Source organism: Symphalangus syndactylus, chromosome 5, assembly GCF_028878055.3.
Source record: "Symphalangus syndactylus isolate Jambi chromosome 5, NHGRI_mSymSyn1-v2.1_pri, whole genome shotgun sequence".
In the NCBI taxonomy this organism is placed as follows: Eukaryota; Metazoa; Chordata; class Mammalia; order Primates; family Hylobatidae; genus Symphalangus; species Symphalangus syndactylus.
Genome location: NC_072427.2, coordinates 69,702,208 through 69,724,494, shown reverse-complemented (window position 1 = coordinate 69,724,494; position 22,287 = coordinate 69,702,208). Strand labels below are relative to the sequence as shown.

Below are 22,287 nucleotides of genomic sequence, written 5' to 3'. Positions count from 1 at the left end.
GTCTCATAAGATGCTATTTCAAAGTTTTATTAAAGAGGATACAAATATAAACAAGACAGTTTCCCAATCCTAAAGCTCACATTCTAGAAAAGATACATAGACAAACTTTTATATCACATAAAAGATTTGGAAGATTAAAATACAAGTACAGTAAAGAAAAGGATTACATCATATTTAAAAAAAAAAAAAAAGACTTCACAAAACTAATGATCCTAAGGTAAGGTTAATATATGACATAGAGCTTGCAAGAGAGAGGAAAGGTAAGAAAAAGAGGAAAATGAGTATTTAAACAGCACCATATCAAGCATATATACACATTCAATCTTTAATAGTATATATTATCATTTTAATCATATATACATAATTAACTATTGTATATATTAATATACCTGTATAATATAGGTTATATATATGCATGTATATGTGCATATTCACACTTGATTTTCACAATACTTTTTTTAAGTAGATATTATTACCATCTTACAAATAAAGAAACAGGTACTTGAAAGGCTAATTAAGTTGACCAAGGTTACATAGCTGTTAATGGCGAAGCCAGGATTCATATCCAAGTCTGTATAATTCTTACTAGGACTTTCCAGGCAAAGAGAACAGCACATTAAAAGCTAGAGTCATGAAACCACAGGATGTGTTTAGGGAACAGCAAGTACTTCAATATAATTGAAAAGTAAAGAGCTCAAAAGGAACATGATGATTACAGACACTCCAGTCCTAACTATACTGAATAAACAAAAAGACTTGAGAAAGACCTATACAGGTAGTTATCTGGCTTATGCTCCTAGATGAACAGTGATTTTATTAGGTGAGAAAAGAAATAATAGTTCAAGTGTGAAACAGTAAAAGGGGAGATATGTTTTAGAGATGCTGACTTTAAGTTACATATTGATCAAGGCAGGAAGGCTCCAAAGAAGGGTCAAGAATTATGGCATAAATTTGGATATCTCCAATTAAAAGATTTCATCAAAGTGAAAATATAAAAGGGTCAAGGACAAAACCCTAAAAACAATTGTTAAGAGGAAGGGCGAGAGGAGATAAGTAAAGAAGTCAAAAGGGAAGATCGGAATAGTAGGAAAGAACCAGGGGTATGCAGTGTCATGACTGACAACGGAAAAGAGACTAGCTAACAGCATAAAATGCCACAGATGAAACTAAACAGTAATTAATGAAAAAGAAAGGTCACTTCAAAATTTGAGATTAGGCAGGCTAGAGGACTGACAGAAAAGCTCAGTAGAGAAAGAGCCATTTAAACTGGGCTATGAAGGAAGAGTGTGATCTGAACATGCAGAGATGGAAAAAATGTTTTAGCTGAATAGCACAACTAGAACAAAGAACCAGAGGTAGGAATAAATTGCAAATATGTGCCGGGAGGTACAAAGTAATTTTCAGTTTTACTGGGCCACTAGTATGACAGGGGTAACACTGAATGAAAAGTCTACAGTCTGGCTACTACCACATCATAACGGCCCTTGAAAGAGAGACAAAAGAACTTAGGGTAGTTCTAAACTAACTACTATGTAAAGATGACTATATAAAAATTATTCTGGAAACCACGTATAGAATGAATTACAAGGCAAAGAAACCAGTTAAATTAGTATAATAATAGCCGAGATGAGATATTAAATCTGACCTACTTGATCAAAGTGAAGAAAAGGAGGAGGATTGATGCAAGAAATAGAAAAAATTTGACTACAAGTTGAGTACTCCTTACTCAAAATGCTTGAGACCAGAAGTATTCAGATTTCAGAATATTTACCATCCCAAATTTGACAATCTCAAATCCAAAATACTCTAATAAGCATTTCCTTTCAGCATCATGTAAGTTTTGGATTTTGGAGCATTTCACAGTTTGGATTTCTGGATTTGGGATGTTCAACCTATAATAGTACTTAACAAATGCAGTTGTATTCAACTTTTGCTAAAAGTTAAATAACTGAATTAGCTAAAAGTCAATACAATTTTAAAATAAAGAGCACCTGACATACCAAAAATGTATTATCCTCATCAAAGAAAAAACCCAAACTGTAATTTAATTGAAGTAGTATCTATAGAATTCATGATGAGTATTAGAAATTCCCTTTGTGACAATGTCATTTATAAATCTCTAAAATGTTCAATACTATGAAGAAGGTCCGTTCTGGGCTTATTGCTATAAAAATATATTTGAACCCAGGATTTTTCAGTTCTAAGACATTTGTTAATTTTAATGTCTACTCTACATGATCTTACAGAGAAATATTTAACATTACTTACCAAACTTATAAATATATCACTGTAAGTTATAAGCTTATGAAATATGGCTTCAATTAGCCTTCAGGAAAACTGATAGCATATCTCTGAAATTTCATTTCCCGTAAGTCTTAGCAGGTAAGTAAAACATAATCAAAAATTTAAAACCTAATAACAAAAAGCTGAAGTTTCTCTAAATTACAAATATAACTCTATATAAACCTTTAAAAATATACATATAATTTTCAAAAGATGAACACAGGGTTTATTGCACGGATTCTGTTACATTAGATTTTTTTGTTAGCCTACAAAAATCTTAACTAATATTTACAATGGGCAAAACAATGAACAGTTTTTCTAAAGTAAATTTGAACACTTAAATTTCTATAATCTCAAATATAAAAAAATCACTGTCCTTTTATAAAAATGAAAAAATCATTTGCCCCAAGACTTTGAAAGGCTGGTTCAGACTCAAGAACATAACAGTACTCAGCAATCTGAATAAGGCAAATATTACAATCTAACCCTCAGCCAAGATCTTTATCCATTTATAAGTTACACAGGAACTACACACTGCATATGATAGAAATAGGAAAATGTGAAACATTTTCCACCATTCATATAATTCATATTCTTCCCATTAAGAGAAAGAAAATAGTTATTTTCATCATGCACCTGCGAAGTATGATTGCCTATTTATTTCACTTTACTATAAGAGACTCTAGAAAACAAATATATCTCCTTGGTTTACACCCAGTGAATCCAAAATGACATCAGGTTTAAATTAAACAGTACTATCATGACCAACAATAATTCCCTTTCTTTCTAAAGAAACATAACTCAAAAATTGAGAGAATCATATATATTACATGATTATATATACACACATAGATATACATACATACATACAATATTGAATTACATAAAGATGCCAAATGTCTTTAACAATAATCAAGGAATATAAATTCATAAATTATTTACATAGGTCATGGATCTAAGAAAAAAAGAATTTTTAGGAGTGGTGAAAGAGGACATCCCTGTCTAGTGCCAGTTTTCAAAGGGAATGCTTCTAGTTTTTGCCCATTCAGTATGATATTGGCTCTGGGTTTGCCATAGATAGCTCTTCTTATTTTGAGATACATCCCATCAATACCTAATTTATTGAGTATTTTTAGCATGAAGGGTTGTTGAATTTTGTCAAAGGCCTTTTCTGCATCTATTGAGACAATCACATGGTTTTTGTCATTGGTTCTGTTTATATGCTGGATTACATTTATTGATTTGCGTATGTTGAACCAGCCTTGCATCCCAGGGATGAAGCCCACTTGATCATGGTGGATAAGCTTTTTGATGTGCTGCTGGATTCGGTTTGCCAGTATTTTATTGAGGATTTTTGCATCGATGTTCATCAGGGACATTGGTCTACAATTCTTTTTTTTGGTTGTGTCTCTGCCAGGCTTTGGTACAGGATCATGCTGGCCTCATAAAATGAGTTAGGGAGGATTTCCTCTTTTTTTTTTTTATTATTATACTTTAGGTGTTAGGGTACATGTGCACAAAGTGCAAGTTTGTTACATATGTATCCATGTGCCATGTTGTTTTGCTGCACCCATTAACTCGTCATTTAGCATTAGGTATATCTCCTAATGCTGTCCCTCCCCACTCCCCCCAACCCACAACAGTCCTCGGAGTGTGATGTTCCCCTTCCTGTGTCCATGAGTTCTCATTGTTCAATTCCCATCTATAAGTGAGAACATGCGGTGTTTGGTTTTTTGTCCTTGCAATAGTTTACTGAGAATGATGTTCTCCAGTTTCATCCATGTCCCTACAAAGGACATGGACTCATCATTTTTTATGGCTGCATAGTATTCCATGGTGTATATATGCCACATTTTCTTAATCCGGTCTATCATTGTTGGACATTTGGGTTGGTTCCAAGTCCTTGCTATTGTGAATAGTGCCGCAATAAACATATGTGTGCATGTGTCTTTATAGCAGCATGATTTATAATCCTTTGGGTATATACCCAGTAATGGGATGGCTGGGCCAAATGGTATTTCTAGTTCTAGATCCCTGAGGAACCGCCACACTGACTTCCACAATGGTTGAACTAGTTTACAGTCCCACTACCAGTGTAAAAGTGTTCCTATTTCTCCACATCGTCTCCAGCACCTGTTGTTTCCTGACTTTTTAATGATGGCCATTCTAACTGGTGTGAGATGGTATCTCACTGTGGTTTTGATTTGCATTTCTCTGATGGCCAGTGATGATGAGCATTTTTTCATGTGTTTTTTGGCTGCATAAATGTCTTCTTTTGAGAAGTGTCTGTTCATGTCCTTTGCCCACTTTTTGATGGGTACCACAACAGAGACATAATCAATGGAACAGAACAAAGCCCTCAGAAATAATGCCACATTTCTACAATTATCTGATCTTTGACAAACCTGACAAAAACAAGAAACGGGGAAAGGATTCCCTATTTAATAACTGGTGCTGGGAAAACTGGCTAGCCATATGTAGAAAGCTGAAACTGGATCCCTTCCTTACCCCTTATACAAAAATTAATTCAAGATGGATTAAAGACTTAAATGTTAGACCTAAAACCATTAAAATCCTACAAGAAAACCTAGGCAATACCATTCAGGACATAGGCGTGGGCAGGGACTTCATGTCTAAAACACCAAAAGCAATGGCAACAAAAGCCAAAATTGACAAATGGGATCTAATTAAACTAAAGAGCATCTGCACAGCAAAAGAAACTACCATCAGAGTGAATAGGCAACCTACAGAATGGGAGAAAATTTTGCAACCTACTCATCTGACAAAGGGCTAATATCCAGAATCTACAATGAACTCAAACAAATGTACAAGGATTCCCTCTTTTTCTATTGAATGGAATAGTTTCAGAAGGAATGGTACCAGCTCCTCCTTGTACCTCTGGTAGAATTTGACTGTGAATCCATCTGGTCCTGTACTTTTTTTGGTTGGTAAGCTATTGATTATTGCCTCAATTTCAGAGCCTGTTATTAGTCTATTCAGAGATTCAACTTCTTCCTGGTTTAATCTTTGAAGGGTGTATGTGTCCAAGAATTTAGCCATTTCTTGTAGGTTTTCTAGCTTATTTGCGTAGAGGTGTTTCTAGTATTCTCTGATGGTAGGTTGTATTTCTGTGGGATCAGTGGTGATATCCTCTTTATCATTTTTTATTGCGTCTATTTGGTTCTTCTCTCTTTTCTTCTTTATTAGTCTTGCTGGTGGTCTATCAATTTTGTTGATCTTTTCAAAAAACCAGCTCCTGGATTCATTGATTTTTTGAAGGGTTTTTTGTGTCTCTATTTCCTTCAGTTCTGCTCTGATCTCAGTTATTTCTTGCCTTCTGCTAGCTTTTGAATGTGTTTGCTCTTGCTTCTCTAGATCTTTTAATTGTGATGTTAGGGTGTCAATTTTAGATCTTTCCTGCTTTCTCTTGTGGGCATTTAGTGCTATAAATTTCCCTCTACACACTGCTTTGAATGTGTCCCAGAGATTCTGGTATGTTGCGTCTTTGTTCTCATTGGTTTCAAAGGGGATGCCCTCTCTCACCACTCCTATTCAACATAGTGTTGGAAGTTCTGGCCAGGGAAATCAGGCAGGAGAAGGAAATAAAGGGTATTCAATTAGGAAAAGAGGAAGTCAAATTGTCCCTGTTTGCAGATGACATGATTGTATATCTAGAAAACCCCATCGTCTCAGCCCAAAATCTCCTTAAGCTGATAGGCAACGTCAGCAAAGTCTCAGGATACAAAATCAATGTGCAAAAATCACAAGCATTCTTATACATCAATCACAGACAGAGAGCCAAATCATGAGTGAACTCCCATTCACAATTGCTTCAAAGAGAATAAAATACCTAGGAATCCAACTTACAAGGAATGTGAAGGACATCTTCAAGGAGAACTACAAACCACTGCTCAATGAAATAAAAGAGGATACAAACAAACGGAAGAACATTCCATGCTCATGGGTAGGAAGAATCAATATCGTGAAAATGGCCATATTGCTCAATTGATAGATTCACTGCCATCCCCATCAAGCTACCAATGACTTTCTTCACAGAATTGGAAAAAACTACTTTAAAGTTCATATGGAACCAAAAAAGAGCCCGCATTGCCAAGTCAATCCTAAGCCAAAAGAACAAACCTGGAGACATCACGCTACCTGACTTCAAACTATACTACAAGGCTACAGTAACCAAAACAGCATGGTACTGGTACCAAAACAGAGCTATAGACCAATGGAACAGAACAGAGCCCTCAGAAATAATGCCACATATCTACAACCATCTGATCTTTGACAAACCTGACAAAAACCAGCAATGGGGAAAGGATTCCCTATTTCATAAATGGTGCTGGGAAAACTGGCTAGCCATATGTACAAAGCTGAAACTGGATCCCTTCCTTATACAAAAATTAATTCAAGATGGATTAAAGACTTACATGTTAGACCTAAAACCATAAAAACCCTAGAAGAAAACCTAGGCGATACCATTCAGGACATAGGCATGGGCAAGGACTTCATGTCTAAAACACCAAAAGTAATGGCAACAAAAGCCAAAATTGACAGATGGGATCTAATTAAACTAAAGAGCTTCTGCACAGCAAAAGAAACTACCATCAGAGTGAACAGGCAACCTACAAAATGGGAGAAAATTTTTGCAATCTACTCATCTGACGAAGGGCTAATATCCAGAATCTACAATGAACTTAAACAAATTTACAAGAAAAAAACAAACAACCCCATCAACAAGTGGGTGAAGGACATGAACAGACACTTCTCAAAAGAAGACATTTATGCAGCCAAAACACACATGCAAAAATGCTCATCACTGGCCATCCGAGAAATGCAAATCAAAACCACAATGAAATACCATCTCACACCAGTTAGAATGGCCATCATTAAAAAGTCAGGAAACAACAGGTGCTAGAGAGGATGTGGAGAAATAGGAACACTTTTACACTGTTGGTGCAACTGTAAACTAGTTCAACCATTGTGGAAGTCAGTGTGGCAATTTCTCAGGGATCTAGAACTAGAAATACCATTTGACCCAGCCATCCCATTACTGGGTATATACCCAAAGGATTATAAATCATGCTGCTATAAAGACACATGCACACGTATGTTTATTGTGGCACTATTCACAATAGCTAATACTTGGAACCAAGCCAAATGTCTAACAACGATAGACTGGATTAAGAAAATATGGCACATATACACCATAGAATACTATGCAGCCATAAAAAATGATGAGTTCATGTTCTTTGTAGGGACACAGATAAGGCTGGAAACCATCTTTCTCAGCAAACTATCGCAAGGACAAAAAACCAAACACAGCATGATCTCACTCTTAGGTGGGAACTGAACAATGTGAACACATGGACACAGGAAGGGGAACATCACACACCAGGGCCTGTTGTGGGGTGGGGGAGGGGGGAAGGATAGCATTTGGGATATAATTAATGTTAAATGACGAGTTACTGGGTGCAGCACACCAACACGGCACATGTATACATATGTAACTAACCTGCACATTGTGCACATGTACTCTAAAACTTAAAGTATAATAAAAAAGAATTTTTATACAAGCACAATTGACATCATTTCTAATTATGCCATAAGCATATATTACAATAATGATACAATACTCTAAAGTGCCTTAATGGCACAAATGTCTTAGCAGTAGAAACACACTAATATCAGAATCTAGAACATAAGATCCCCATATGCTTCGTTTTTCACATGAATAGTTTTTCACTTTTGAGAACATTACGGCATCAAATAGCAGAATATATGAATAAAGACAGAAGGAGGAAGGAAAGACAGAAAATTGAAATTATAAATTCAGTGGACAGATTTACATCACCTTAGACAATAAAGAAGTAGTGAAATAAAAGCCATATCTGAAATTACTCAGATGGCAGAACAGCCAAAACGTGAAAAAGAGGTTAATGGACATAGTAGATAGAGTTTATTTTTTTTCAAAAAAAAAAAAAAAAAAAGCTACTTAACTAACTAGAGTTCCAGAAGGAGAAAGAGAATGGAGCAACAACAACATTGGTAAAAACAATGGCCAAGAATTTTCAGAAGTAATGAAACTTCTCATAATTAAATTTGTCGAACTTTTTGGGCTTCTTAAATCTAAAGATTCAATCCATACATTCAGAAGCCCAACAAATTCTAATCAAAGAAAATAAGGTATCTTTATGTAGTATATCACAGTAAAGCTATAGAACACCAATTATATAGTGTTAAGTCATAAAGTGATCCAGAAAGAAAAGAGCAATTATGTTCAATGGAACAACAACTAATGGAATCAACTAACTTCCCAAAAACAATTATGGAAATCAGAAGATGGTGGAGTAATATCTACACTGTGCAGAGCGAAGAAATAACTGTCAATTTAGAAACTAGAGGAATCTATCTAACAAGAATAAGTATTTTCAAACAAGCATAATACTGCTAATAATAATGTCTTGTGGAGTGATATATGTAATATATATATACTTATATATAATATATAGCATATATTATGTATTGAATATGTATTTCATATGCGTATACAATACTTATATATATACACATTTAAAATGTTACACAATAGCATAATAACAAAAGAATACATTAATAAATTTTAAATGTTCCACATTCTTTGTATTTTTCAAGAGGAGGCTAAAGATACTAATTAGTTTCAGGTTTTAGTGAGTTAAGAATGCTTGTGAAAATTTCCAGAGATACCACCGAAAGAAAAGAAGCAGAGTACATAACTTCCAAACTAATAACTTTCTCTGGCCAAAAAGCAATCAAATTAGAAAACAATAACAATAAAAAGCAATCAAATTAGAAAACAATAACAATAAAAACAACTGGAAAAGCCCCATACTTGGAAATTAGGAAATACTTTTAAAAATAATTCAAGTATCACTTCATCTGAAAATTGTAATTTAAAAATAAAATTGGCAAGATACAGTTAAAGCAGTAATCAGAAGGAAAATTATAGCCTGGAATACTTCTGTCTGAAAGGAAAGGTTAAAAGTAATAAGATAAGCATAAAATTTTAAAAAATCAGGAAAAATATAATAAACAATAAAAGACAATAGAAAATAGTGATCATAAAAGAGAAATTAATCAGAAAACAAATATAAAATTGAGAGTGTAACTACATTGCCAAAAGTTAACACTTGAAAACATGCTCTCTGTTTCCCTCTGTCTCTGCTGTAAAGCTTTGGGTAAGCCCTGCCTCCCTTAACATCACAGGCGTTTGCCTTGCTGATCCTGAGTTGGACTCAAACACTGCCTGTATCTGATATTCTTCCTAGCTGTAATGCAGTACCTACCTCACTCTCTCTATCCCTTTATTACACGCTATTCTGGCACTCCACATCTCCCCTTAAAAGTGTATCCTAGTCATAATTAAGTAAGAATCTGAATAATTATTTAATTTCTGTGTACCTTACTAGTTTGCAAAAGCCAGGAAGGCAAACATCTTGTTTGTCTTGTTTGTTCCCCATTGTCTCACCTCTGCTTGATATACAATAATTTGTTGAATGGGGGAGAAATCAAACAATAGAAGGTTGAACGTAAACAGTCTTACCTCCTAACGTCAAGCAGGATCATAACCAATGAGAATCTAGTTTGTCTTTTAAAAAATTAGGAGAAGTAAATTTCACAAATTTAATCAAACATATTCCATCAAGGCAAAATACTTGTGTTTAGATTATAAGATCAAGGATTGAAATTACTTTAAGGTTGCTCCTTTAGGAACCTAATGGATTGATGAGTTGAGTAAATGTTTATTCGCACGTTTAATGAACAATTCTATCAGCAAATGTTTCCTTGAAATAAAAAAATTAACATTGTGTTCATAAATTTTTAAGGGATGAAGAAAAGTAACAGTTGATTTACATAACTAAAGCATTTCTTAATAGCCAAATTGTGTCTAATAGTTAATTACAGTATTTTGTCAACTCTGTATTGTCAGCCACATTGAATTAAAATTTCCTCCAAACCAGCTAAATCACCTTTTATCCACTTTTCTATGACCTCAGACTTGACGGATACAACATGATCAAACTCTTCATATCTTTAGCAAACTTTCTGTAGGATTAAGTTTAATAACTTCCCTATTGATTCACAGTTCTAAAGTATATCTCTAAACATCTTTGTGTTCTAAGTACTTTAGGCAGTCTCTGTGATTTATTCTAAAATTACCCGGGGAAGGTCTATTAACTAAAACAATCTGTCTGAGGAGCTCCACAATAAAACTAGCCTTTAACACATTCACTCCAAAAAAACAAATCTAGAAGATTTTCCATTTTAATGTAAATGAAGGAAATTTTCATTATTAATGAAATTATTAAATCATTAAAATTTTTTAAATTAAATCATTATTAAAAATGATTATCACCTCAGCCATGCTTTAATAAGAAAAATAATTAATGCATACTAGCTGCAAGCCAATATAATCATGTAAATTAATACAAAAATCGGAATTGGGACTAAAAAAAACTTTGATTAGGCACAATAGCAATACCCAAATCACGGAGGATTTGGTATTATAATTATAACTGCAATTAGTTTGTAAAATTTATTCAGGAGATTCCTAATAACAGGTACAAATCTTTAGTGTCCAACACAGAAATTACAACAAAATATTCAGAGGAATATCATAAGTCAAAATTACAACCTCCAAAATTATAATCAAATCATGTTTTACTGATATTCAGGAATCCACAACAAATGAAAAAATAAATCCTAAACTTCAAAATCAAATGTCACAAACAGGTAACATGTACTGATCATTCACTGTGTCCCAGCCCTTTCTGGTGCCACTTAAAATAATGGAGTCATGGGTGGCAGGGTTGGTTGAGGGGAGCAGACAGTGAGAGTAGATGCAGGACAAAAAGGTGCTCAAGTCATCTAAGAAAGACATGATCGTGGCTTTTGACTGAGATAGTGACCGAGGAAGTAGAACTGAAAAGATCCCCAGTTTGAATGAACTTAGAAACTACAGAAATTGCTGATGGGTGGGGTATGGAATAGATAATCACAAGGAGAGAATGGGCACAAAAAGGGGTTGGAAGATTCCAGAATCTCAAGAAATCATGGTACCTCCCACTCTCCCTGCCACAAAGAAAAAGTACCACAAATACAGAAGAGAATACCACCAAGAATTAGAGACACAGTTTAAGAAGCTCAAACGCCCAACCTTTAAAAAGAGGGAGGAAGTGCATGAAAACTCAACCTGAGTAAATACAAAGTATAAGTTCATTTAAAATACACATTAGCAATAACAGTATTCATTATGGGCATCAGTACAGAGACATCAAGCCAAATGTGCATAGGGCATATCTGTCAGAAACTCTGGTTGTACTGGTCCTGTAAGTCTCACGTTCCTGTGGGTCCCTCAACCCTGTCTGGCCACTTGAAAATTCATACAGCAGAAGCATTTACTGTTTCCAGCTACAGCTAGGCCCAAGAGTCCAATACAAGAATCTCAGGGGTAAAGGGAGGGAGGAAGTGAGTGATGGAGGTTATTCTGTTTGATTCAGGTCCAGTCTTAAGTCTGTGACCTCCATACCAGACACTTGAGGTCAGATGCAAAAATTTTTCTTAGTCTCATATTGCACTACTCATCCGCAGTAGATTTTAGGTAAAATCTACTCCCTCCTCCCTTCCCCATGCCATCCCTACTGAGTAAACAGGATGATGACTTCTACCCTTTGAAGATTCAGACATGCGGCTTGCTCTGAAGCAGTCCTGGGTATAGCTCTGTGGCCAAAATAATGGAGCCCTCATTCTAATGAACAAGAAGAATTCCAGAACCAAAGGGGAGACTGATATTCTAGACTTGACAGATTCTACGAAAATGTAGTGTTATAGAATCTAACATTATAGAACAGTCTGTCAGTTTAAGGCTTCCTACTGATCTCTTAAAGGTACTCTGGGGACAGTATAGATGATCATGAGATTCTTCCATGTTGTTATATGTACCTATAGTTTGTTAATTTTCCAGGTGTATGATGTTCTATTATATAAATATAATCCAGCCGGGCATGGTGGCTCACGCTTGTAATCCTAGCACTTTGGGAGGCCGAGGTGTGCGGATCACGAGGTCAGGAGATGGAGACTATCCTGGCTGACACGGTGAAACCTTGTCTCTACTAAAACTACAAAACATTAGCTGGGCATGGTGGCACACACCTGTAATCCCAGCTACTCAGGAGGCTGAGGCAGGAAAATCTCTTGAACCCAGGAGGCGGAGGATGCAGTGAGCCAAGACTGTGCCAGTGCACTGCAGCCTGGGCAACAGAGTGAGACTCCGTCTCAAAAAATAATAATAATTATTATTATTATCTTTATATAATAATATATTAATATATAACATATTCTATATAATACTAGTTATATTATATATTATTATATATTTATATATTATACATTATATATTGTATATTATATAATACATATTATATTTGTGTTATATATTATACACGATATATATGTAATATATCATGTATAATACATATCATATATAATATTATATAACTATCATATATTATATATTAAATATATCATATAAATATGATATATAAATTTCATATAATATATAAATATAAATATGTGATATATTAAATATATCATATATGACTATAATAATATTATTATATATAACCCAAAATATTAAACTTTCTACTGTTGATGAATATTTGGGTTGTTTCTAGTTTGAGGCTATTATAAACAATGTTCCAATAAACATTATTTTACACATTTAAAAAACACAACCATTTCAACAACCATTCTACTATGAATTTGTCCATGGTCAGCTAAAGAAGACTTTCTTTTTCAATGTACTCATAAAATTATCACCTTCAACGTGGCCAACATTTTCTTATGTATGACCTTATATATGACCTCAAATATAAAATTTGACACTGTTCAGAGTTAAACAGCATGTTTTGTTCTATGTTTATATTAGCAAAATTAGTAAGTAAACTGTTAATTTTAAATAATCTTTCAAGTCATAGAAACAATATACATTATCATCCTAATTAAAATAGCTTTCCTGAAAACACAAGAATGTTCACTACAGGTCTGTTTGTAACAGCAAGAACTGAAGTGAAAATAACTAGTTACATTAATAATAGTATATCCATGAAAAAGAGTACCATGCAACCACTAAAATGAATTTGGAAAATCTGTAAGTACTTCTACAGAAAGTTCTCCAAATTATTGTGAAAAAAAAGCAAGGAGTTTTACTATGTATATATAATACACTGTCATCTCTATTTAAAAAAATAGACACCACACAATTGTACATGCCTGGAAGATACTGGGATGGTTAAGAAATAATTTATAAAACTAGATGCGTCAGAAGTGAGACTAGAGAACTAAGATAAAAGAAGAATTTTTCACTGTATTACCTTTTGCATTATTTCCCTTTTCTTTCATACCCTTATACTATATATATGTACACACGTGTCTGTCTCTCAAAAACAATAAAAAGTATCTTTTCTGAGGCCAAAAAATGTAATTCAAGATGGATAGCTGATTAGAATTGTATATACTGATATAAGAATGGTAGGCAATGATTCCTACTGTTTCTGAGCGAAATAGAATCTAAGTTTTGCTTTATTTCCAGTGTTTTTTTTTTTGGTGGGGCGGGGGGCGCTAACTTAGGACTATAATGATAAAGAGTCAGAGCACTATCTTCATCTTATAGAAAAAACCGTCATTGCCAAAACTTCATTTTTTAGCAGTATCGGAAAATCCCTACTGCTGTATTTTCAAACTATTTTCAAACTATTTTACTTTTCTCTAAATATATCCTAAAATGCACACCACAGTCTTTAAAAAGCAAATTCAGATTCAGACAGAACAGATAAAGAAGGTACCATAAAATACTGTAAGAAAAGGCAATGTGAACAGTAATTGATTGTTAAAAGATACCGAAAAAGACAAGGTTTCTGTTAAGAATTATAGTTCTTCACATTAATATTTGTGTTCTATGTTTTTAGAACCACCGGAATTTATTAGATTAGTATTGTCAGTTATACCACACAGTTAAACCAGGCACCATAATTCACCTAGTAAAAGCTATTCATATTACAGATACTATGACCAGAAAATAAAATAATAAACTGAGAAATGAAAATCTCAAAGAATTGTTTAGATATCATCTAGTCCTTCAATTTATAGATTTGCTAATTGAGATTCACAGAAGTGACATAGTTAGCTGAAGGCAAAGACAGAACTCCTCACTCCACAACAGGGATATTTGACTCTAATCAACACTATAATAAACCTAATCTTCAGAAGCATAGCAAATATCACTGTATGCTTCCTATCATATGCATTAATAAAAACATGAACTGCAATAAATTACTGAAAACCCACATCAAGACTAGTATTTATATGTACAGTAATAATTCACAGCTTTATAGAAGCTATCATCTTAGGCATCATTTTTAAAAACTGGCTCCAGAGTAAAAGAAAGTGAGTTAATAACCTAGGAGTTAAAAGAAAATACAAGATGTAGCAAAAAGAAGATATGTGACAAATTCCTATTCAAATAATCTGTGTAAAGACACTACGAAATTATTAGACATCAATAGAAATCTGGTTTATGTCCTGACAAAAATGTCTAATGTAGATACAAAGACAGATGGGAAGTTTTTAAGCATTACCTATACTGCCTACCATAATGCACATATGTGACTATGTAACAAGTCACCTTCAAATTTTACCTCAAATATAAATCAGACAAATGAATGATTAACATTCATTATCACTATGTACAAACTACAGATTAATCTGAAGAAAAATATTGAAACAATTTTTCCTCAAAAATTTGTAGACTCAGGTTCTGAGCTCTCATAGATGTGTAACACAGATTCTACTGGAAAAACAGGGTTAGTAAGGAGAGTAATGGGATATTAATAAAATGACCGATTTGTTGTCCTAGGTTTTCCTGGACAGAATGGAGAATGGAAAAATTGAACCATGAAATCAAAAAGGCATCTGTCTTCCAGGTTTCTCTCTGCCAGTGTCTTGAGAAAAATGTTTGAACTTTCCTGTTGGCTTTGTATGCAAATAGCTCCAGATGCAAAGTGAACCACATCTAAGTTATTTGGTTCAACATCTGCTGGTCCAATTCCCATTATTCCTTCTAAAGGGTTGGCTTGTGACAGACAGTTTAGTTTGCCCTCTATGTAAGCTGTTTGGAAGGAGCTAATTTGGATTAAAGTATCTATCTGGATAGCTTGTTTTTCCCTTTGATGGTCAATGCATTCTAATGTGGTCTGTGTAGTGCTACAAGGAACTTAGAAACATATTAGAAAGGACACTATTCAAGGTTTTGCCTCCCACCTCGCCTTCTGGACAATTTATATTTATACAGTTAAACATAAAAAGTGGACAGTTCTTTGCCTCTAAAACAGCACCACCCACATTGTACACAATGGCAACATGACAACACTTTCTGAAATAATATTCTTTTCATGTAGCTGCTATCAAAGATTTGAACTTAAAGTTACTGATGAAAGTGTTTGCCAATATTAACAACACATTTCATGAAACATCCTGTCCTTTTAGATGACAGCTTTTATATGGCATCACTGAAAATGAAATAAGGTGCACAGGACATGGCATTTGGTGTCTGAAACAGTAAATTTTCAAATATATGCTAAGTGAGTGAATGAATGAACAAATGAACAAACAAACCAAAGAATTAATTTAAATAAACTCCATGGATTCTGAAACTTTGAGTCTCCTACAATGAGAAAATAAAATAAAATACATGTAGTAATACCAAACTAAGACTAACAGTTCTTAGAAATTGCAAGGTCAAGTCATGACACAGTCCTTTCAAATCAGTACAGGTAGAGAATTTACATTGGAGGGGGAAAAGGAAGAAATCGGAATAAACACACACACACACACACACACACACACATATATATATGTGCCTATATTCTTATACACATATATACATACATACATATATATTTGTATGTAAGAAGATAGTCATTGATTTTGAAAAGTCTCTGCTCTTATTAGTTTACTAAAACGTAGAGGATTACTAGCCTTATGAACATTTATAAAAGACAGTTACTTGTGAATAATTTCTTTTAAAAGATTTCTTAGCCAAAAAAATTATTAATTTTTTTATAAAATACAGTGTTATGGGTAGCCAACTCAAAAACTTTCTTATGTTAGATGCTCTGCAAAGTTGGAGATGATTTTTCTTTGGAAAAAATGTTTAGAAAAATAAGTTAGAAAAAAAGAAGGCAAAAGAACTACATACTACTCTTATTCCTTCTAGATCTGTAGTATATTAAACTAAAATTTAGTCTAGTCTCTATTGTTACCTACTGGCATACAGCAGAACCAGGGAAGAGATGAGAAAAGGTCGCCAAAATAGCTATTCTTTCTTTCAGAAAATCTGTGACTGCTCTTGTTCATCATGATTTCCAGGTCATATGTTTGCATTGAGAATGACCAGGAAAGTTAATTGAGTACCAAAAAAAAAAAAAAAAAAAACAGCTTCTTAGCTGCCTTTGAGTAATTAGCTAAGATTTCTGAGATTAATATATTTTTGAAGGCAAGTTTGGTTTTGCCTTCTCTCAGCTTTTGATAGAAAGACTAATTATCCCCAAAGAATTAAAAATAATCAAGAAGAGTTAACAAGGTAAATCTGCTCTACTCATCATCAAGAAATAAGTACTAAACATTGTTTATCAAAAAGGCACAGTGCTATGCTAGACACCAAGGATTCAACAGGTTTAAAACACAGTCACTGCCCTCCAAATCTCAGACTAACATACACATAAAGAGATGGGAGTCATACTGACAAAATATTTAAAAATACAAATTAGACACCCATGTTTATAGCAGCATTATTTGCAATAGTCAAAGGCAGAAGCAGCCCAGTGTCCATCAACAAATGAACAGATAAACAAAATGTGGTCTATACAGGCAATGGACTATTATTCAGGCTTAAAGGAAGGAAATTCTGATACATGCTACCACATGGATGAACCTTGAGAACATTATGCTAAGTAAAATAAGCCAGTTACAAAATGACAAATACTGTATGATTTTACTTTATAAAGTATTCAGAATAGTCAAATTCATAGAAAATAGGATCCTAGTAGCCAGGGGCTGAGGGAAGGGGCAATGGGGAGTTGTTTGCTGGATACAGAGTTTCGGTTTTACATATACAATACTGAACTGTACACTTAAAAATAGTTAAGATGGTAAATTTTATGTTATATGTGTTTTACCACAAATTTTAAAAATACAAATTAGCATATGCTAAGGACCAAACAACTGGTACAAAAGTAAAAGAACGGTAAACTCAGAAGCAGCAGCAGTTAATGAGATGCAGAACAAATTCAGTGATCGCTCCATACCTTTTCTTGAAAGAAAAATAAGACTCAAGTAAGTGGATGGAAGATAAGGTAAGTAATACAATCAGGAGCAATGACAAAAATATAGGAACAGACAATGGGAACACTATGTGGATCACAGCTTGGCTTACAGGCTTCAAGCGGAATAGCATAGAAGGCAATGTGGAGGGTTAGGCTATGAAATAGAGAGGAAAATGCCTAAAGAAAGGCAATTATTCTCCTTGGGTAGCTTTCACTAAAATAAAGTAATAATTTCTACATGTTTATGGAGAGTAAAGGAATTAGGAAAAGAGCTTGATAATTTCACATTCATTCATCTCTTACTTACATTCTGCAATTCCTATGATAATAAGGGTGTAAAGACACATTTTACAGGTTAGATATCATAACTTAAGGAGATACAGGCCTAGAGATAATACTTTGTATAAAGCATCAGCATGCACATTTCATTTTTCTTACTGACAATTCATTAATTTCATCATCAACACTGCCTATAAGCTAGCATTTTAAGAGTTCACTATGTAAATAATGCTAACATACAGTAAGATGCACGTCTTGAGGTACCTCAACCCACTGACAGAACTGCAGGCTATACAGACACTTTAAGAAATATATTAATTATCCCAGTTGCTATTATGAAATCCTCCTCCACCTACTCGCCTGTCCTGAAGCAGCAGAATCACTAGGCTCACCAAACCTACCTCATTCTTTACTTAACAAAATCCTTTATCCTAACCCCAAGAATGAAGATTTTTATTTTCCCCAAAAAACTTTAAAAATGTAAACCAAATGTTTCTTAGTTCTCTTCTTGGATTTTAAGCTGTGGTAAAGCTTGGTTAATTATCATCTCTTTTTAAAATATTTTCCATATGCATTATAGACAGCTCAGATACAGGTAGGTGGGAAAAAAGGAGACAATTCGTCTTTTCTTCAACTGAAAAGAATCTGCCTTAGATCTCTTAAGGGTTCCTATCTTCTCAGGTCTTTATTGTGGAAATGATTACATTGTTAGCTACGTAAGCTGTTCACATCACACTCACCTAAACAACTTTCAGCTACCTGAATCAGAGGCGGACTTCTCCAGTCAGAGGAAGATAAACTAACAAAGGAAAAAGATAGCTTTGGCTGAGCAAACATGTACCATGTCTCTAACTTCAGCACTTAGCCATGTTTGTTATTCTCCATTTCTGCAAGTCGCTGAGAAAATCCAGAAAGAGCTAATTCTTCAGATCTAATTTTTCAAAGGGAGTGAGGGAAAAAAAGAGTGTGTGTGTGTGTGCATGTGTGTGTGTGCAAGATGATTTGTCCTTTAATTCCAGTTTCACGAAGGTTTGAGAACTTGACCCACTAATATACAGACATGTGCAGATGTGACATATAATATTCACTCCTAGAGAACAGGAATTAGATAATTTGCTCATAATACACAATTCTTTAGTACTTTGCCACAGTTTTATTATAAGAAAAGAGACTCTGTTCATGCTTTCATAAAAAGTAAAGAAATACAATTTGCCTTAAACTTCCAATCTACTGAAATCATTTCCTCAAAAGCCACTTATGACCATCTATAGTTTTTCTCTCAGCCTCCAATCTCATTGACCTCTCTAACGCCTTTGGCACCAGTGCCCATAGCTTCTTTGAAATTTTCTACTTCTAATTTCTGTGTTGTAGCACTAGCCCACAATCCCCTTACTTCTCAGACCTCTTTTACCTCCTCCTATTCCCCACCTTTGAACATCCAAATTAATCTACTCAACCTTATTCTATCTATGTACTGTTCCTCCCAGCAATCTCCTACAACTTTAAGTGTCATTACCAATGGGAAAACTCCTAAACCAAGAACTCCAGCCCTAACCTCTGAGTTTCAGGTTCCTTGAATATACTATACATGTCTAACATTAATTCATTAAGGCCCCATCTGTCCAAAACCAAGTCTCAAATTCTCTATTTCTGTTCATGATAACACCATTCTTTCAGAACCAAGATTTGAAACCTCAAAAATCAATTTTAACTCCTCCTTTACTGCCATATCCAGACAGTCCTGCTGATAACTCTTTTCAAAAAATCTGAGTTACTGAAAAAGAACTGAAATAGAATCTGAAAGAATACACTTCATCCCTAAACATAGTTATGTGTATCAAATGATAAAACTTTTTAAAACCATTTTGTCACCCACACAATGGAAAGAGTATAGTTGCTCTGCCTACTTTACAATAAACAAATGCACGACAGCACACTAAAAACCCTAAGCCATTATACAAATATCATCTACTATCCCAGCTCTCCTTATCCATTTCCAACGCCATCCTAATCTGTTCATTCATTCAGTTACCGGTTCCCTTATTCACTTTATTCTTTATTCATCCTCCAAATATTTATAGAGAGCCAACTATAAGCCAGATACTATGCCCCACATTTAAGATATAACAACAGGACAAACAGACGTAGTGGCTAACCCACAAAACTCGCTGTCCAACATGAAAGTCAAATAATAGGTGCATGTAGACATGGGAGGGTTTGCTGGGAAGGTGACCCAGAAAAAAAAAATTAAAGCAAGAAATAATACTTTTAAAACATAGGAGTTAGTATCATGAGGGAGTAGAAATGAACAGCAATGAGAAGCAATAAAGACAATTCCCAGCAAAGGAAATAACACACAGCCCTCAAATAAGAATGAGCATCCTAACAATGCCATCACCTTTCTCTCATTTACACTTTTGTCCCATTTATCTTTCTCCCTTCAAAATCTTTCCTCATTCTCCCATATCTGCCTATTGAAATTATATGCACCCTTCAGAGAACAGATCAACTATATAAATATATAGATATATTTCCAGCTGCCAGGTTACTACTTGACTCAGACCAGGTATGAAAATAAGAATTTGCTAAATAAATGGATGATAAAATCATCATTCTTCTCAAATGACAAATCTATTTCATATCACAAACATGCATATGCCTACCTTATCTACCCTTGAAGTAAAGGACTAGACTATGTTCCATACATCTCTATATCCCCATAGTGCCTAATGCATAATAAGCACTTGATTAATATTTTACAATAAATAACTGTAAATTTTGAGGTCTAGGCAGAGCTGCTAAAGAAAATACTTTCATCTTCTCCTAACTTTAACAGATTTAACAGAAAACTCTGAAAGCTCAAAATATTCTTTTGACATAAATTAATATTAAACATGAGGTCTTCCAAGAAACATCTGTCAATAATGGATTTATTTTTGTATTTAATTTTTAATTTTAATTTTCAATTTTAATTTTCAATATTTTAAGTGATTTTATTGCAAACACACTTCTAAATTTAAGTATGTTGGAGACGATAAATTATTTTTGGACTATAAAAAGGAGTCTTTAACGAACTGGACAACCTAAAAAAGTTATTGGGCACCTCACCTTCCAAAAACTAAGATAAATTTAAAAATGTAAATTGTATTTTAATTTCATTTAATGTCCCTGATATCATCTTTAGAATCAGACTTCAAGTCACCATCACAAAATGTGTTATATAATTCACAGTTTGTTGTTTTAAAAACCTAAAGAGTAAATCTGGATCACTCCATTTTTCAGATCAGAGAAGGACAAGTAAAAAAGTGAGAAACAGGGTTTCAAAGAATTGCCAAAAATGTTACATGGGAAAAAAAAGAAAAAAACCCTAATTCCTGAATACCAATACCTGTGGGAAACGCAGCCCAAGGAATAGCAGGAGATGTTGTTTGGTTTTCACCATTTCCACCATCAAAAGTCTCAGCAGCCTACAAAACAAGGGCAAGATTATTTTAGAAGATGTGAAAAGCAGAAAGGCTATTTAAGTGATCAAGCATTCCAGTTCTATAGGCATATCTTCTATAATACACCAGACACTGTCATATTCCCTCTAAATAACTGCTTTTCAGTCTTTTTTTTTTTTTTTTTTTGAGACGGAGTCTCGCTCTGTCACCCAGGCTGGAGGTGCAGTGGCGCGATCTTAGCTCGCTGAAAGCTCCGCCTCCCAGGTTCACACCATTCTCTTGCCTCAGCCTCCCAAGTAGCTGGGACTACAGGCACCGGCCACCACGCCTGGCTAATTTTTTATATTTTTAGTACAGACGGAGTTTCACCGTGTTAACCAGGATGATCTCGACCTCCTGACCTCATGATCCACCCGCCTCGGCCTCCCAAAGTGCTGGGATTACAGGCGTGAGCCACCACGCTGGACCTGCTTCTCAGTCTTCACTCCCACCACTCCTATCATGACTCGCCACCCCCAGTACCCATGCCTTATTAACTTCAAGTAAAAATTTTCTTTCCTTATTCAAATATCTCTACTGTTAGTCAATAATATTTTTATTTTATATATTCTTAATCACATTTTTACTTGTAAACTTTATATTTAAGTATTTTAACTGACCACATTTAACCATCTATGTAGGAAAAAATTTGTCTTTAAAAAATATAGACACCAAATCCTTTTAATTAATTAGCACAAGACCCAATTAGAGATTAATTCAAAGAAATAGGATTCTTCTGTCTTGAATAATATACTACCTAGAGTTAAAAGCATTCAATATATAGAGAATTCCTAAAACTCAAGTTTTCAATTAACAAG

At 34.2% G+C, this 22,287-nt stretch overlaps 1 protein-coding gene across 11 annotated transcripts in view; it reads right to left on the bottom strand.

Annotated features, from left to right (window-relative positions):
• The window catches only part of CCDC91 (coiled-coil domain containing 91), a 363,108-nt gene that overhangs the window by 269,448 nt on the left and 71,373 nt on the right, over positions 1-22,287 (bottom strand). For 10 of the 11 annotated variants that reach the window (XM_055280261.2, XM_063640331.1, XM_055280264.2 and 7 more), the window contains one exon: positions 21,376-21,454. In XM_055280261.2, coding sequence (XP_055136236.2) covers positions 21,376-21,454 — 79 coding nt within the window. Of the gene's footprint in view, positions 1-11,970; positions 12,005-21,375; positions 21,455-22,287 lie in introns of those variants that run through there. The other variant, XM_055280260.2, reaches the window with a different exon arrangement.